The 17,775-nt window shown below is 35.5% G+C and overlaps 1 protein-coding gene across 9 annotated transcripts in view; it reads left to right on the forward strand.

Annotated features, from left to right (window-relative positions):
* Positions 1-17,775, forward strand: part of DMD (dystrophin) — a 2,565,910-nt gene that overhangs the window by 1,266,216 nt on the left and 1,281,919 nt on the right. For all 9 annotated transcript variants that reach the window (XM_043895268.1, XM_043895262.1, XM_043895270.1 and 6 more), the window contains 3 exons: positions 5,260-5,439; positions 5,732-5,860; positions 7,529-7,699. In XM_043895268.1, coding sequence (XP_043751203.1) covers positions 5,260-5,439; positions 5,732-5,860; positions 7,529-7,699 — 480 coding nt within the window. The remainder of the gene's footprint in view (positions 1-5,259; positions 5,440-5,731; positions 5,861-7,528; positions 7,700-17,775) is intronic.

Here is a 17,775-nt window from a genome sequence, read left to right on the forward strand (position 1 = left end):
TTTTTTTTTTTTTAAAGAGAGCACAGTAATTTATCTGTGAAGTGAAATAACACTAGCAGATCATTAACTTGGTACAATGAATGCATCAAGCAGCTGTTACTTAGAAAATAGAACATCTGTTAAATGCCACTGAAGTCACTATTCACTCTCATTATAGTTATAGCTATAATTTCTGTTCTACGTATTCTGCCTTTATGAAATTCTTTTTAATAGACAATACATTATTAATAAAAAGTCAATACACATTACTATAAAATCCACTCCTTATTGTTTTATAGTCTTTTAAGATTTATCATTATATCATTCCATAACATTAGCCTAATAATAAAATGTGTTCTAATCCTCAAACCGTGACAGTAGTATTGGGGCCTAAAAAATAACTAATATCATATTTTATCACATTTAAGACATATGAGATCAAGTGATACACTTGATTTAATTATAGATGTTGTGGGTCAAAAGAAACAACACTCCCTTAAATGTGAATATAAATTGCAAGTTTTATCTCATTTCAGAAACTTTAATATGTGCAAATGCACATGTTAGAATTGTGGTAATGTGATGATTTGTTCACTTTCTTCCCATGAATATATTTTGTAGCTAAAGGTGAAAACTCTGTCTCATCTCTGATGACCAGAAATGGTATAATATTTATGCAGACTGACTGAAGGCAGAATTCAATGGGGAGGGTAACCTTTTAAAATACCTTTAATGGGTTAGTCAACCCTTCATATAGGGAGAACTTGGACAAGAGATAAAAGAAGATCAAATAGACAAGAATTTTGCAGCATCCTAGTAAAGAAAGGAAGACATATGGAAATGGTGTTGTGACAATTTAAATCTACATTGAGTTCTACTGTTATCTGACATTTTCTCCTGTATCATAAAACCTAAGAACACCAAGTGGATAGTTCACATTTAGCTGCTGTTAAAACTCCTGAAACTTATGACTATGGCATCAGTTCAGTTCATTTCAGTCGCTCAGTCATATCCGACTCTTTGCAACCCCATGGACTGCAGCACACCAGGCTCTCTGTCCATCACCAACTCCCAGAGCTTGCTCAAACTCGTCCATTGAGTTGGTGATGCCATCCAACCATCTCATCCTCTGTCATCCCCTTCTCCTCCCACCTTCAGTCTTTCCCAGTATCAGGGTCTTTTTCAATGAGTCAGTTTTTCGCATCAGGTGGCCGAAGTATTGGAGCTTCAGCTTCAACATCAGTCCTTCCAACGAATATTCAGGACTGACTTCCTTTAGGGTTGACTGATTGGATCTCCTTGCAGTCCAAGGAACTCTCAAGAGTCTTCTCCAACACCCAGTTCAAAAGCATCAATTTTTCAGTACTCAGATTTCTTTCTACCATGTCATAAGTCAAAATAAAACTGAGTGTTCATAATTTTGCTTTTAATTCAGCTTTAAAATTGATCCTAGAAGCTGTCACATTACTGTAAGATTGAAAAAACTAAAAGAGCTGAGTTTCAATTTATTCAGTTTAATCATTGAGTTTGAACTTGCCCATTCAAAAGGGTAGACCTTCCAAAACCCTCCCCAGCCCTCACCTTATAAGACAACAGAAGGGGACATGTATGCTGAGGATTTAATGCATTTTAAGAGGAAGAAATGCATTTTCAATTTGATTTATCCATCTCACCAACCCCATAAGTAAGTCTACTTTTCTTTTTTTTGTTTGTTTGTTTTAAGTCTACCTTTCTTAAGAGTACCAGGTGAGGGTGTAAAGAGAATGACCAACACAGTAGCTATAGTTGAATTTAGTAATTCAGTTCTCAATATATCTGCAAGTATAGACGTTCTTTTGTTGTAGGAAACAATGTATGGGAAAATGGTTCCTTGGCATCATAAAATATATGTTTTTAGTTTCCAGCTAGTGCCCCATATTCCCCTTTTCCTCTTCCTTGCAAAGAGTCAGACACAACTGAGCAACTGAACTGAACTGATTCCCCTTTTGGTGGCATTTCATTACAACCTTCATACTTTCTCATCATTTTATACAGTCTTTAGTCAGTCTAAACCATCCAGTCCTTTATGGTAAACTCTGATTTCAAGCATTACCTCTCCCTTAAATCCATTCACACTTATCCCAGCCATGAATTATCCTGGTCATGAATTATCCTTTCCTCCAAATTATGTTCTTTCTAATATGATAGCAAAATGATTGCATTCCAACTTTTCTCTACAGCTACACTTTAGATAACATTAGAGCAGAGTATACACAGATTGCCTCCTTTTTTTATCTCTGGCAGTGAATGACACAGGGTAGAGTGAGTGTTAAGCATCTGATGTTCATTAACTCATCAAAGTTGAAGTCTTTGCATCACAGAGCAAGATCAGCAAGTTTCTTAAAATCTAAGATTTGTTATTTGTAAGTCATGCCATTAATTCAAAATGCTTTTGTGGGGAAAATTTTTTTTTTTTTAAATTCAGTAAACAAGCACAATATATTTCCTAACCCAAAATAGCATTTATACAAGTGATTCAATACTCGTTTGTTCTTGAATACTACATGTAAATGTTCGGCTTTAGGTCTTTTTACAGAAGGAGTGTACATTTTCTCGAGTCACTTTTGGCCATAAGCAGTTGTAAACGACTACAATGATCACTGCTTTTTTTTCAAGTTCATATTCATGATGGTGCTAACTTCATCATACTTGAGTTTGATAACATTGTAAAACCTGAAATGAAATCAAACATTAGTCTACATTTCTTGTTTTCTTATGCTCATTGACCGAATGAAGTGTCACTGAGCACTAAACATTTTCTCTTGAGAAGTAGCTGGAGAATTTGGGTAGATTTTAATGCGTAATAGTTGTTTGTGACCCCTTAACTGTTTGCAACATTATTCCTTAAATTCAAAACTTCTCTGATGTCTTCTGAGATTTGGAAATTTCCATCACCTTTCATCACTTTGGCTGACCTGGGAAGGGACAGATGTCTGTGTACATAACTTTTTATACCAAAGCTTAAACATAGTGAACATAGTGTCATCTTTCTGAAGCTATTTTTAGAAATAATTAGTGATCCAAATATAAATTAAGATTTAACTTTGTGAAGTGTTACCTTTAGGAATAAATGAACTCTAGTGACAAGGCAGTAGTTTGGAATACAGGATGTAGGAAATGATCATTTGTATACATTTTCATGTTTTTCTCATACTCAAATATAAGTTTTGTAAGGGTAAGGACTTTGCTTCTATCCTTTTACTCACAGTACCTGGAACAATGGCCACCACATATAGTTGTAAAGATTGTGTACTAACAAAGGGTACAGACAAAGAGAATGAAAGGACCGAAATCTAGTCCATGACACTCACAAGTCAAAATCCAGAAGGACTTTTTCTCTCCCAAAACAGCATTTCTCATAATTTCATAAAAAATGCTGAATAAAATCCCCTATGTCTCTGCTGAAACAGTGATGCATTTAACAGGAGCTCAGTAGCATTAATACGTGAAGGAATTTATTTTATGAACTGCTGCGCTCACTCATGTACAACAGATGACACCTACATTACAAATAATCCTCTGCGTGGTAGCTGATAAGTTCATTGAGCATTAATTACCTTAATTTCAGATATTTTTCCACTGAAAAAGAAAAATACAAATAGAAAAGCCTATCTTAGAATTGAAGAAACAGTGATTGTCTTTTATATAGAAATTAGTTTATACCCTCTTTTACCCCCATTTATCCCCTTCCTTATTTGGTATTTGTGTGTGTGTGTGTGTTTGTAGATTTATCTAAATTTCAAGTAGACTAGGATCTGATAATATGGAGGAAAGTCAACCATAAGAATTATTTCGGTGTATTACAAATCTAGAAAAGGCATCTTGAGAACATCTAGAACTAAGGATATATGCTCTTAGGGACCACCTTTCTCTCATTTACTTGAACCACTTTTCTTACTCTCTGTGCATATATTTCATGTTCCTCTGTGCAAAAGGTCTCCCTCCAGTTCTTGTCATTGCTGTTTCCCAGTAAGAATTTGTCCTACTATGGCTTTGACTTGCTATGGTAAAGATATCAGCTTCATTCCAAATGATTTCTCAGCTGAGGTGTTACCCTACTTTCTGTATCTCTTAGTTAAACTTCTTGAGAGAGTATCTGTTTGGCTCAAACTTACCCACCAGGTAATGTCCATCAACTGTATGTGGGTAAGGGAGAGATGGGGGAGTGGGTGGGGGAGGGGGGAGAGTAGAGGCAGGGAAATGCAAGAGGGTCACGTGGTCTACCGTGACGTGTCACAAGAAAGGGCTGTAGATAGAGCTGACAGTGAACGTTTGTACTAGAATCAATTTCCCATCAACTCTCTACATAATTTCTTTCTCTTTTTTTTTTTACATAATTTCTAATATTGAATGTGCTTGTTTTCAGGTTTGAAAATCAAGTCTTAGGAAGTGTTGGTGCTCTCTTAAGGGATTTTAATAGTATCTCTTTACTTCTAACTGAAATTAACCATTTTTTTCAGTTATGTGTGTGAGCAGCAAACCCTAGTGATATCAGTAGTTCCTGTGAATTAACCACCAGTCACAGATAAATTTATGAAAGATAATTTTGTATGATATTCTAGTCATTCAATATAATTCAAAACACCAGTTGTGCTCATCACTACTTTGAAATTATCCTAAATGTCTGTTGCTAGATCGTTATAGTTACATGTTAGGAAAGAAAACATTTATTGCCACCTCACAAATTAAAAAAATATATATTTTCTATTTTTTATTGCAGTATAATTATTTTTATTTAAAATCTAGTGTATCTAATTTTATGCTTTTAAAAACATTATTATGAGAAGGGATATTTGAGTTTTGCCAGATGCCAAACAGGTTTGTGGCACTAAAAATCTACAAATTCCTGCTATAGCATTTCAGGAGAGCAAAAATGGCTGAATTTTCTAAAAGCAGTTGCTTATTGGTGGATGCGTTTTCCATGATCTACATTTATCCAATACATATATCAATTAATTAAATATAAATATGTTTAGATTGATAGTATGTATGCTTATGATTAAGTGGAAATAATCATAAATATGACATCAGTCATGTTTATGTATAAATGCATATCCATATATACCCAGTAAAGAACTGCAATATATAGGATATGATTTTCATCATTCCCAAAGATATGGTTGAAAGTTTAAACCCTTGAAAAAATCTTACCATAGTAACTAGATGCATAGTCATTTCAAAAGCATTAAATCTTAAGACTACAATATATTATGTGAGGCTCAAATGCTGTTCTTTCTACAGGCTATTCAGAAAGAGACAGAGAAACAGAAGGTTCACCTAAAGAGCATTACCGAGCTAGGAGAGGCCTTGAAAACGGTTTTGGGCAAGAAGGAGACCTTGGTCGAAGATAAGCTGAGTCTTTTGAATAGTAACTGGATAGCTGTCACTTCTCGAGCAGAAGAGTGGCTAAACCTTTTGTTGGTAAGAGAAGAGGATAAAAGATTTTCAACCCTTCTCCATCACGAGAAAGACATTATATCAGCTCTCAATAATAGTCTTTATGTTCACAAAATGCTCAACTCCATGTAAATGTTGGTTCTTATTCAATATCTACATTATATTTTTCCATCCTTACATTCTGTATGGAGATTGCACCTAAAAGGAATTTGAATGCTACTACATTTTTGTATTTTAGAATTGCGGCAAGTAGGACAAATACTTAAAAATACTGTCTGCTTAATACTATGTCATGGTTTGTCTCTGTAAAATTAAGGAATACCAGAAACACATGGAAACCTTTGACCAGAATGTGGATCATATCACAAAGTGGATCATTCAGTCTGATGCACTTCTGGATGAATCTGAGAAAAAGAAACCACAGCAAAAAGAAGACATGCTAAAGGTAGCAAATAAACTCTTATGATTAGTAATGCTCACACTACACAACAGTTATATTAATCATCTTTGTCCTAAAAGATACCAGGGACTTCTTATTAAGAGTGAAAACTATCTTCCTCTCTTCCTTTCCCCTCCCTCCTTCCTTCCCTTTCTCCTTTCTCCCTTAATTTCTTCTTTCCTTCCCTCCCTACTTCTTTAATTCAAATGAGAGTTCATGACTTAGAAGAGCTCTGTGATCTGGATATCTGTCCATATTGATCTGTCAGCTAATTACACACAACTTAAAAACCTGATAAGAAAAGAATTCTTGGATTTATTTTAGTGTTCTATGGAAAATCATGCCAATTTTAGTATTAGTTCTATATGCCTGTGCCTAACACAAAGATTAGTTTCATTGCATCATTCACAGCCCATCTGAATAAACACCAGAAGTCCAATCTGTATATGTTTTGCCTATACAAGGTCTAAATCTTAGTAACAATACTGACTTACGTAAAACTGAACTTTTCATTCTTAACTGTAAAGTAGACATGGCTTTGTATTCTCCCTTTTGGTGTCGAAACAAATTATTAGAACATCCTAAGCTGTCTTTCTTAGTTTCAACTTAGTCTTTACTTAAAAAAAAAAAATGGTTCCCGTAAAAAGTTATGAGAGTTATAATATGCAAATAGATCACATTAATGCTATATTTATTTGATGACATCTTTTCCAATTAAATAGGAAGAATTACATTTGAACAAATCTCATAAATTAAATAATGCCTTCCTCTGTTTTGTTGAAATTTTTAATAATTTTATTTGATTAGTGGGTTACTATTTAAAGAATCCTCAAACACTGTAGCTTCTGTCTATATAATTGATTTGTTCATTTTTTTATGAAATCAATATTTTCTACAGATTGCAATTCATTTGTAATGAAAAACTATAAATGTATTGCAGTCTGTGCCCTAAACATACTTGCTCTATTGTCTCTACCTTCTTTTGTTCTTCCTTCTCCCTGGATGTGTAGGTAAGGGATGTCACCTTACAGAGAAATTCCTTCAGGGTCTTTGGAAAAATAGGAACTGAGTTATTTCACTCACAGCCTCTCCAACCCCCTCCGTCAGGCTCAGCTTTCCTCAGTCACTGTCTGTGACACAGAATCCCTATCTGTTAGAAAATCCTTTTTTTTTTTTTTTTCCTGTGACAATCGATACGATAAAGCAAAAGGGAATTCAGAAGTCCTTGAAAGGAATAGAAAATTGTTCTTCAGCTCCCTTTCTTTCTGAGCATGTGTTAAAGTTGTTCCACAGCTTTGAAATTGAGGAAAGGTACGACTAAATATAAGACGCAACAGTTGTTGCTGGCAACATAGAAAAATCAGGAAAACATCCCTCGTCCTTCTTCAGACTAAGGAAATGCTTTAAATAAACTTAGCTCAAACGGAAGCAAGGGCAGTGACCTATTTTCCTGAGATCACACACATTCTCACTTTACTCCTGTTTTATGGAAGTTGGCTTCCCCCCCGCCCCTTGGTTTTCTCTGCATGTGTCTTTTTCCTTCTCTTTCTCTCTAGTTCTCTCTCTCCCTCTTTCTCCCCTCCCCCCTCTCTTTTGCTTTCTCGCTCTTTCGGTCTCTTTCAACCTCCATTTAATTACTAACTCCAAGCCCTGTCTCTTGCTCACGGAATATAGCGTTTAAAGGCTGAGCTGAATGACATACGTCCCAAGGTGGACTCCACGCGTGACCAAGCGGCAAACTTGATGGCGAACCGCGGCGACCACTGCAGGAAAGTAATAGAGCCCAAAATCTCAGAGCTCAACCATCGATTTGCAGCCATTTCTCACAGAATTAAGACTGGAAAGGTAGGAAGATCTGCTCCAAGGTGGAAACTAGTGATAAATGGTCTCTTGCGAAGGTTGCGCAGTACTCTGAAGGGGGCAGGCCACCCCCACAGCAAAGTTTTCAAAAGAAAAATGAAGGCCAAAATGTATTTAAAGAAATTTTACCACTGAATCTCATGGGAGATCAGTCTCTCTTCCTTTCTTCCTCCCTAGCCCCTGTGTCCCTCTCTCTCTGCCATTTTGCTTTTCCTGCCACAGCTCTTCTAGAACTGCGTTCTGCACTGGTTTACCGGGTACTTTCAGGGGTAACCTACAGGACAGTAACAAATAGCATGCTGCAGGCTGACAACAACCAAAGCACAAAAGACAGACATCTAAAGAAAGCACTTCTGAAATATTTTGCCAAATATAATATTGCTTGTGTATAATATGGAAGAAATAGCCAAAATGAGGCCTTGCACACCTCTTGCATGATCTAGGGTTTTTGTACATCTTTACTGGTTGCACACATGTCTGTATACGTGTATATTTTAACTTGCTCTTGCTAGTTGCCGATTCTTACTGTGATAAAATCCATTAGATTATAATGACATGCAAGCCATGAAGACAGATAATTGCAAAGCTTATATATCCTCATTTTTGTAATTTTATATGTCTGTTTATACTTACTCTATTTAATGAAGAACCAGGGTATATGGAACTTTTGCATGAGAACCCTTTATATTTGTATAACATATAATGAGGGCAAAAATATTATAGGTAGTTTGCAAAAATATATAAACTCAGTATTCTTGAATTCCAGCTCTTTGGGGGAGTGTCAAAATCTAAGGTATTATCTCCCAAATTTATAAAATGTGGTTTGACACATTTTTCAATATATATGATATGCTTTCAAATACAAAAATGTATGTAAATTAAATATGTGTGCTTATATATACAGATAATTGTTAGAAATAATCTTAAATGAGAATAACATTATTGCAGCATTTGTGAGTAAATGTGATGTGATATGTCAGGTAAGTTTTGATTCCTGAATGTTAGAATATGTTTGAAAAATAGTTTTGATAATTATAGACACTCAGTAATAGCATGATTTACATCTTCTAAGGCATTACATGTATCACTGTTATATATAATAGCACATATAAAGGAATTCCTAAAATATATGGAAATATGATATAAAATTTAAATACTTTATTGCATGTGAAACATAGTTACTCTTGAAAACTCTCCTACCCAAAGCAAAGAGGTATTCACTTACCTTAATTCATTTCTTCTTCTTTGTAATAGTTAACTTAATTAGTTCTGCTCATTTATATATTATTTTAAGTAGTGGTTGTCACCTGAAAAACACCTGACAGGCTCTAAAATTTTATTTTCAGTTTGTAGTTGTTTTTTTTTTTTTTTTTTGTAAGAATTTACTCTGCTGTTTAAATAGACAATTGTTATTACTTCTGGAGATATCATTAGATGAGCAATAGCTAAACAACCAACAGTTATTTTAGTCATCTGAAAGAGTAATGCTAATGCTTCATTACTAAGTTTTGTATTTTCCCCATCATACTTTTTAATAAGTCACTGAGCTAGAGAATATTTAAGGGCAGACAGGGTATTATTTTATTGATTTTTTTCAGCAGTTAGATTGAGATAAATTATGTCACAAGATTGTGAGTTGTAGGTATTGAATAATAAGCAGAAGTCAGCCTGTGCCATAGAATCTGACAAACATAGCATGACCAGCAGAAGCTTCTGAATTGTTCTACATTCTGGAAAAATGTGTCAGTATACTTCCAGGTATCATGTGTCAGGTGAGTCACTTGATGTGTTTCTTTTATTACTCACACTGAAGAAAAGCATACAATATTTTAAAATCAATATTTTCAACTATATATTAATTGATGACAATCATTTTTGCCTTTCAAAGTACTACTTTTACTCTAAATTGAAAGAGATGACTGGATGCAACAGTGACCCCATTTGGGGTCTTTGAAGAGATAACTAAGCTTTGTCATCATGATGAGACAAAAAAATATGGCATTAGAACATATGTGATGTTTTTCTTATTTATTCATTGTACAATCTAATGGTATTGAGTGTCCATTGTGCTTGTAAGTATGGGAATATACAAGAATGTTAAAGATAATTTGTTTAAAATACATGTGTACAAACACAAGTTTAACTACTTATTGCAGTCATATCATATGCTTAACACTAGTACATTGTTGGGGTCCTTTAATGGACCGGAACCTTGTGGTACGGAGTCGACGATAAGAAAGTAAAAGAGAGAAAGAGAGAGAGAGAGAAAAAGACCCGGGGACCTAAGCTCTGATGGAGCAAAGGTGCTTTAATGATTTTCCTATGAGTATATATAGGCTGTGGTACAAGAAACTTCTTTCGGGAATGATAGAGATCAGAAAACCAAACGTACAGCAACCGTTACCAAGGGAACAAGGGGTAATGTTAGTCACAAGGTCAGGAGACAATCCATATCTCAAGAAAGGGGAACGAGACTAAGCAGTTTTGTCCTAAAGAGAATGTTTACTAAAGGAGACCCAAGCTTGCCTCACACAATGACCTCAGTCCCTGGGAGCAGCGTGCTGTTCCGCTTGAAGAGGGACAAAGGACTCATGAGAGACAGCACGTAAGAATCCTCCCGTCAAACATTCCCTGACAATTCCCCCTTTTTTATTTATAATATTTGTAAGAAGAGTTCTGACCATCAGAGTTTATTCAGTTTTAACAATCTTTGCATGAAGGCAACAGCAGACAACAAATATAATTGTTAAGATAATCACCAAAATTATAGTTCTAGACCCAATGCTATGAGTAAGGCTTTGAAACCATCCATGTGGGTCTAGCCCAGATAATTGATCAGCCAATTGTTTAGCTAAAGTTCCCATACTAGTGGAAGAGGGCAGATTATTAGAAAAGGTTTCACATATTTCTTTTTTGTAATAACTGTACATTCAGAAAGGCATTATCATATATGTTTTAAAAATGAAACTTGATTTGTTTCCAGTTGTAGCCACTATTATAGAAATGAACAGGAGTAACATGAAATTGAGTAGAATTTCAATCATATTTTAGCATCATCTGTTTTTGTACATCTGTTCATTGATCTCCAACCCATTTGATGGCTGTTCTCAGTTCCTGTATTTCTTTTTGAATATCCTCATCCATTTGAGCCTGAGTGGCCCACATAGTATGAGCATCTTTAGTCCAGTTTTGGATAAAATTATGTGTTTGAATTGAGGTTTGTAAAGTAACGCTAGTGATGGCAGCAATGGTGCAAATAGTTATTAATCCTATAATGCCAAAAATCAGCCATCCAATGAATCGTTTAGATCACTAGAGCAATTTAGTAAATAACTGGGAAGCAAGTCTAGCCTTGGGACCTTCTTCCCAGGGCCATTGGAGATTTATTGGTAACCATAGATTATGTCGAGATCGAAGAATCAAAAGGGAGTCATTTTTTAAGGAAATAGAGGAGTTAAGACAAGTATATAATTTACAATTTATGCAAGTTACAGAACACAAAGTCTTATTGAATTGTAAATTTCCTATAGCTACAACAAAAGGAAGTGGAACATAGGCTTGTATAAAATATGATTGATTATAGTGAAAGAAATAATTGCTATAGCTATGATTGGTCCCTGTGAAATGTCTGGTCCAAGTCCCAAGTTCTTCAGTGTTTGCAGCAAGTTTTCAGATGTCCCATTGTTTAGGCCCAATCTGTTTATCAAGGATGATTCGAGGACGAGGTGGGGGCCATTCCATCGTCAAGCTAGCCAAGAAGTCCTCTGTCATGGTAATGTTCCATTGTAGTATTAGTAACCTTCCATGTTACTTGAGTAATATAATCATACATAGTATTGTTAATATCATCTGAGCAGTTCAATAACCACATACTATGGGGTCCCCAATTGACAATTGTATGATTAGCTATAAACATTAATTTTCCTGGTTTGGCCTGACATTTGTCCCAATGAACAGGAATATATTTAAAGTTCTTATTAGTAAACCCTTTGCATAGTGTTCTTTGTTTTTTCTTTAATTCTTTTCCTAAAGTTTTAGTAGTATAAACATGATTCATGGACAAAGAAAGGGCAGTAAGTAATCCAAGAAGCATCAGAAAGTCCTCTTTTGGAGGCAGGGGAAGGCCTAAGTTTGTCGGCTAACGTTTATGCATAATTCTGTTGTGCCCATACACAAAGGAAGGATTTCATAACCTAGAACGATATTAATTAGTTTTTCTTTTTCTTCAGGATGAGAGGGCCCCTCCAAGTTCCAAGGAGGGGGCATATGTGTTGACTCATTAGTGGATATGCTTGGTCCTATATCTGTCCATTTTACAACCTACAATAAAAAAGGGGGGTTAGGTATATAAGCCCAGTAAGTGTGATCAATCAGGTCAGCCTGAGCGGGGGAAGCAAAAGCAAGCAAAGCAAGCATAGCGAAGAAAAATATTTTCAGGATTCCGAGGCATTCCCTGTTGAGAAATCAGATTTTCAGTTTGATTAGTAAGGGTTTTTATCTGTCCCCAAGTAGGGAGATCATAAGGTTGATGACGTCGAGTGCGGCGTTTTTTGGAAATTTTTAATGTCGCCATGGCTTGTATTGGAATTCTTTCTTCCTGGGTTTTTTGCTGTTTCATCTCTAGTCTGAATGCTGGGGGCCCCGTTAGGCTGAATCTTCTGAAGAGGAAGTCATGTGAGCTCGTTGGATCCATCTGGAGAAATAGAAGCATATCCTTTCTTTGTAAGATTAGTTTCTTAGATTTCCATTGATTAGTTAACCCGTCTTGATATCAAATGGGCAAAGGAAAGGAGGTGTCCTTTAATGTTTCAAAACTTCTTTTTTTTTTTTTTTTGAGTTTTTTGCTTTTGTCAAAACATCTCTTCGTGGTAAGTTTAAAAAGTTTAAAACAAATAAGGCTATATTAACAATAGTTATAAAAAGAAAGGAAAGCGATAATGATGAAAACATTCTTAGGAAATATTTTTTCCTTGTTTGGCTGCTCATTTAACATTTTCTTTGACCTGGAGCCAAATTTCTAAATCAAAACTGCATTTATCAGGAAACTAAGGATTATGTTCAACTGCTGTTTGAAGGCAAGCCTCTATTCATTGGCGTGAAACCAGATGTCCCTGAAATTTAAACAAATGGTGAAGTAAAGTAGAAAAATAATGGGGCTGGCCAGCCGTTTGACCCATTCCTTAGTACTTACTGACCTCAATAGGTCCCTGAGTCACTCCACCCGATATGCCACGTATACCAGTGTCCCTGTTCCTTGGCGCCACTATGTTTAAATTTCTCTCTCTGATCTTTAATATTTCCTTCCTTCTGACTTTGGGCTTCATTTGTTCTTTTTCTAAATTTTTAGATCGCAGCTTAAGTTGTTTACTTGAAGTTTTTCTTCTTACTTGAGGAAGGGCTGTATTGCCATGAACTTCCCTGTAGTACTACTTTTGCTACATCCCATATATTTGGAGAGTTGTGTTCCATTTTCATTTATATCAAAGTATTTTCTGACTTCCTCTTTGATTTCCTCATTGACCCATTGTTTTTCAGTAGCATGTTGTTTAGTGTCCACAGATTTGTTTTCTTTGTGTTTCTCTATCAGTAGCTGATTTCTAGTTTCACACTACTATGGGCAGAAAAAATACCTGATATGATTTCTGCCCTCTAAAATTGCTGAAGTTTGTTTTGTGACATAGTATATAATCTATCCTGGAGAACATTCCATGTGCACTTAAAAGAATGTATGTTCTCCTGGTTTGGGACATAATGTCTTATAGATATCAATCAAGTCCAACTAGTCTAATTTGTCATTTAAGACCACCTTTGCTCCATCAGAGCTTAGGTCCCCAGGTCTTTTTTTCTCTCTCTCTCTTTCTCTCTTTTACTTTCTTATCGTTGACTCCGTACCACAAGGTTCCGGTCCATTAAAGGACCCCAACAGTACATCTTCATGGAGATTTTCAGTTAATAATGAGGGTCGTCTCATCAATCACATAGTGTAATAGGAAGAACAGTGGACAGAGGAGATGGACTTCTGAACTTTGTCAGCATTAGGTAGAACATGCGATCTCTCTGTAATTCCATTTCAGTGTTTATAAGATATGGGGGTTGAACTAGATAAGTAGTTTTTTGAAAGGAAAACTATCCCACCCCCCGCAAAGGAATTACTATATAGAACTGAGTATATAAATTGGATAACAGTAGAATTACTGGATGGTGGAATCTCTGCTCTTTTATCTTTCTTCTTCCTATGATGAGGTTCAGGGGTGTAAGTTATGTGCTTAGAACACGATATAAAATTTCTGGGTTGGATTAGTTAAATTTAAGACTGATTAGTTGTAATAGTCCCTGATAATTCTAAACATTTGTTGGTGCAGTGAGACATGTAATGACTTGTATTTGCAGTGCTGGATTTCTTGGGAATAGCATTTGATCTGAAAGTCCAATTCCTATTAGAGTAGGGCTTCTGGAAGGTAAGACTTGTGTGGAGATTGACCTTCTTAAGGTTGAGTATATGGATAGTTTCCCCTTAGGAGAAAAACTTGGGAGAAATTTTACCATTAGAAAATAAGCAGAAATCAATTGGGAGTGAATATGAAAAGAACTCAGTTTAAGAACCAATTTCAGGATCATAGAAAGGGCAATAGAGTAAAGCAGAAATTTATTGTGAGGACTCACTGATAATGTCTGGATTCACTATTTGGTGAAGGCTTTGTATCCTGTGAGGACTGTCCATGTCAAGAAATTCCAAAGTCTAAAAAGCGATGTATATTGGGTTCCTCAGTTTAGATTGGCTGAGAACTTGTCCATCAGCTGCTGTTCCCAGCAGCAGTAATTTTACTTACATCAGTGAGAAACACTGTGGTGAGAGGAAAAGTTCTAAACTCCAAGCCGTAATACTTGGAGTGTGATCTTGGATTTGATCCTTCACCTCAGAGAACCTCATTTCTATCCAGAAAAGTAGTAAGGTTATGCCTATACTATCTTAAGCTCAAGATTGTGGTGAGGATCAAATGACCTAAGATACATGTAAAAGTATATATTGAAAAAAATCTAAAAATTATTATAAATTATATAAAGTGGTCAAAATAATTCACATCAATAATTTCCATCATTTATATTAGACTTAATGGCTGAATTTTGCGAGTTTAAATGAAAATTGATGAGAAAAAGAAATGGAGGAAAATGGAGGAATAACTGATACCTCCTTCTGGTCTCTGATGGAATGGGCAGAGGCGAAAAACCTGTGCCTTTGTGATCTCCATTGCAAAGGCCAGCCTTACAGATTATCAAAGGAACCAATTTAAGAACTGGAAAGTTCTAACTGTCCCAAATAGGGTCCATAAAGTAAATGAAATGCTATCTCTTCTCATTTCATTTAGGTTAATCAGTAGTATCTTATGGCTTGAGAATGCTTAATCTCTCCTAGTATGTATGAAATCAATTTGAGAAGATGGCAGTTTTGGTGGGGAGGGTCAAAGTTATAAAAATCAATCAGCCATAATGTCAGAACCCTGGCTAAAGTTGATGGAATCATAGGAGAAAGACACCATGACTTAACTCTTTCTGATTTAAGGCCTCGGAACATGGTAGCATAGCATGATCGTGGCTGTGGGGAATCCTATCAGCAAAAGAAAGTGACAGGAGAAAAAAGCTTAGGATGGGTAATAGGAAGGCCCAAGTAAACAGGCTCCTTAGTCTTGCTGCTCTTGGAAGCTCTACCTCTCTCCATCATCTGAAAAACGGAGTTGGAGAGGACAGTCAACAATTTGAGAAAGAAGAAATTTGAGGTAGATCTTAAAAAATTAATAAAGGAGGGATTATGAATAAAGGGAGGAATATGAGTGAGTTCTTACCAATCATGCACTTTCAGGTCATGAAGTTTGGTACTGTGGTACCTAAATGGTTAAGTACGATGTGATGGATTCAAGGAGCTTACTGTTTAATGGTGGAGTGAGATATATTCATGGATACTGGGCTAACAAAGAGTGTATACTGAGTGGATTTAGCAGGCACTCCAGCAACCTAGAAGGGGTAGCAATTCTGATAAATCTATGACAAAACCTCAGGAGTATATAGTATGTTCAGTGGAGAGTAAGTTCAGTTTACTTATGGAATACAGCATGGAGTATGAAACTTGGTGTGGATGATAAGACTGGAAAGGATGATGAGACATAGTTTGGGGAGAGGTCATGACAACCAGACTAATGATCTATGCTTAATTCAGTATGCATTAAGGAATTCTTGATTTTTGTTTGTTTTTCATGCACTGTTGAAAGATTACCCCTGCAGGAGTTGTGAAGAAAATTCAACCAAATAATGACAGGAAGTAGGAAACCAATTAGGGTTCCATCACAGTAGTCTACATGGGAAACAGTGAGAAACTGAAATAAAGAGGTATTTAGGGAATGGAAAGAAAGTGACTATCTATAGAAGTGACTTTCTACACTTGAGTACCTGGGGGAATTGTTAAAACACAAATCGTTATCCCCCACAAACCCTTGCCTGAAGACCAAGATTTAGTAGGCTTTGGGTGAGGGCTGATCATTTTCATGGCCAACAGGCTTTCAGATGTTATTGATGCTAATAATCTAAGAACCATACTCTGAGAACCACTGGTCTAGAAGCTAGGCTGAGAACTAGCCTAGAGGTAAATCACTATATATGAAGGCCAAGAAGATGATGAACTGAAAACTGAGTCAGAAGTGAATACTGAGTGTGAAAGGCTGTCTCAGAGACAGGATAAAATTTACATCAAGATATATTTGTCACATTGTAATACTTAGTTTTAAAAGCATATTGAATAAACAGATTTTAGCTATGTCCTACTAATATAGCAATTGCATTACTTTGTAACAAAATATTATGAAACTTATACACATAATTTCCTTAGATTGTGAGTTCCTCTAGAGATTTAGAAATATTTCACATTTCTCTGGAGCTAAAATGTTACCTTATTGACTGTGTAATTGGTACTAAACAAAAGAAAGGTGAACTTGTCTTCTTATGTCTTCATTCTTTATTAAAATAGATTTATGTGCCATTAAGTTCAATTCAGTCACTCAGTTGTGTCCAACTCTTTGCGACCCCATAGACTATAGCACGCCAGGCCTCCCTGTCCATCACCAACTCCTGGAGCTTACTCAGACTCATGTCCATAGAGTCGGTGATGCCATCCAGCCATCTTATCCTCCATTGTCCCTTCTCCTCCTGCCTTTAATCTTTCCCAGCATCAGGGTCTTTTCCAATGAATCATTAGGTATTATATGCCATTAGGTACTATATACAATATGTTCCTTAATTTACATATGGGTCTTAAAATTGTTTTTGAAATCCATGTAGCAGTGTGTGTGTGTGTGTAATTACAACATGAGATTTGAATGATCTTCCATCACATATGCAAATATTCATAATATTATTGCTATAACATTATGAAGTGTCAAGATTTTGATCTCCAATCAGTCCAATCCAATCAGTGTTAGCAGGTGCAAAAGTAATCATTCTTTGCATCAGAGACTTTTGTATATGTGTATGTGTTTATTAATATACATGGCTATAAGAGAGCCAGTGAGTTTTTCATTTAATGTAGAATATATCAGGAAAAACACATGGTTGTATCTAATTTTATCTTAAATAGTGGCTTAATGTGTGAAAAGTATAAATAATTTAAAGATATCTTAGATATTGTGACCTTCCCAAACATCAGTGGGAAATAAGTAATCCATCTTTTGAATGTGACCTAGGAAATCTAAGATTCAATGGATTTGAGAATTTTAACTGAAACTCAGTTTTCAATAATCAGCTTTATCAATACAAATACATTTATCTTTTTCCCCTTTGTAGTCTTTATCTAACTTAACACCTTCTCTGACAAAAGAGAACACTGTCTGTTAATTGGTACAGGTATTCTTATTGTACAAATATGTTTTTAGTAAAATTTTCTACAAAGATTTTATTTAAAAAGGCATAGATGAAAACTTAAATATATATAGCCATCAAATAATTTTAAAGTATTACATATGTAATAATCACAGCCAAAATCCTCAAATAATAAATTAATACCCAGTTTTGTATTA

This window comes from Cervus elaphus, chromosome X (genome assembly GCF_910594005.1).
Source record: "Cervus elaphus chromosome X, mCerEla1.1, whole genome shotgun sequence".
Lineage (NCBI taxonomy): Eukaryota > Metazoa > Chordata > Mammalia > Artiodactyla > Cervidae > Cervus > Cervus elaphus.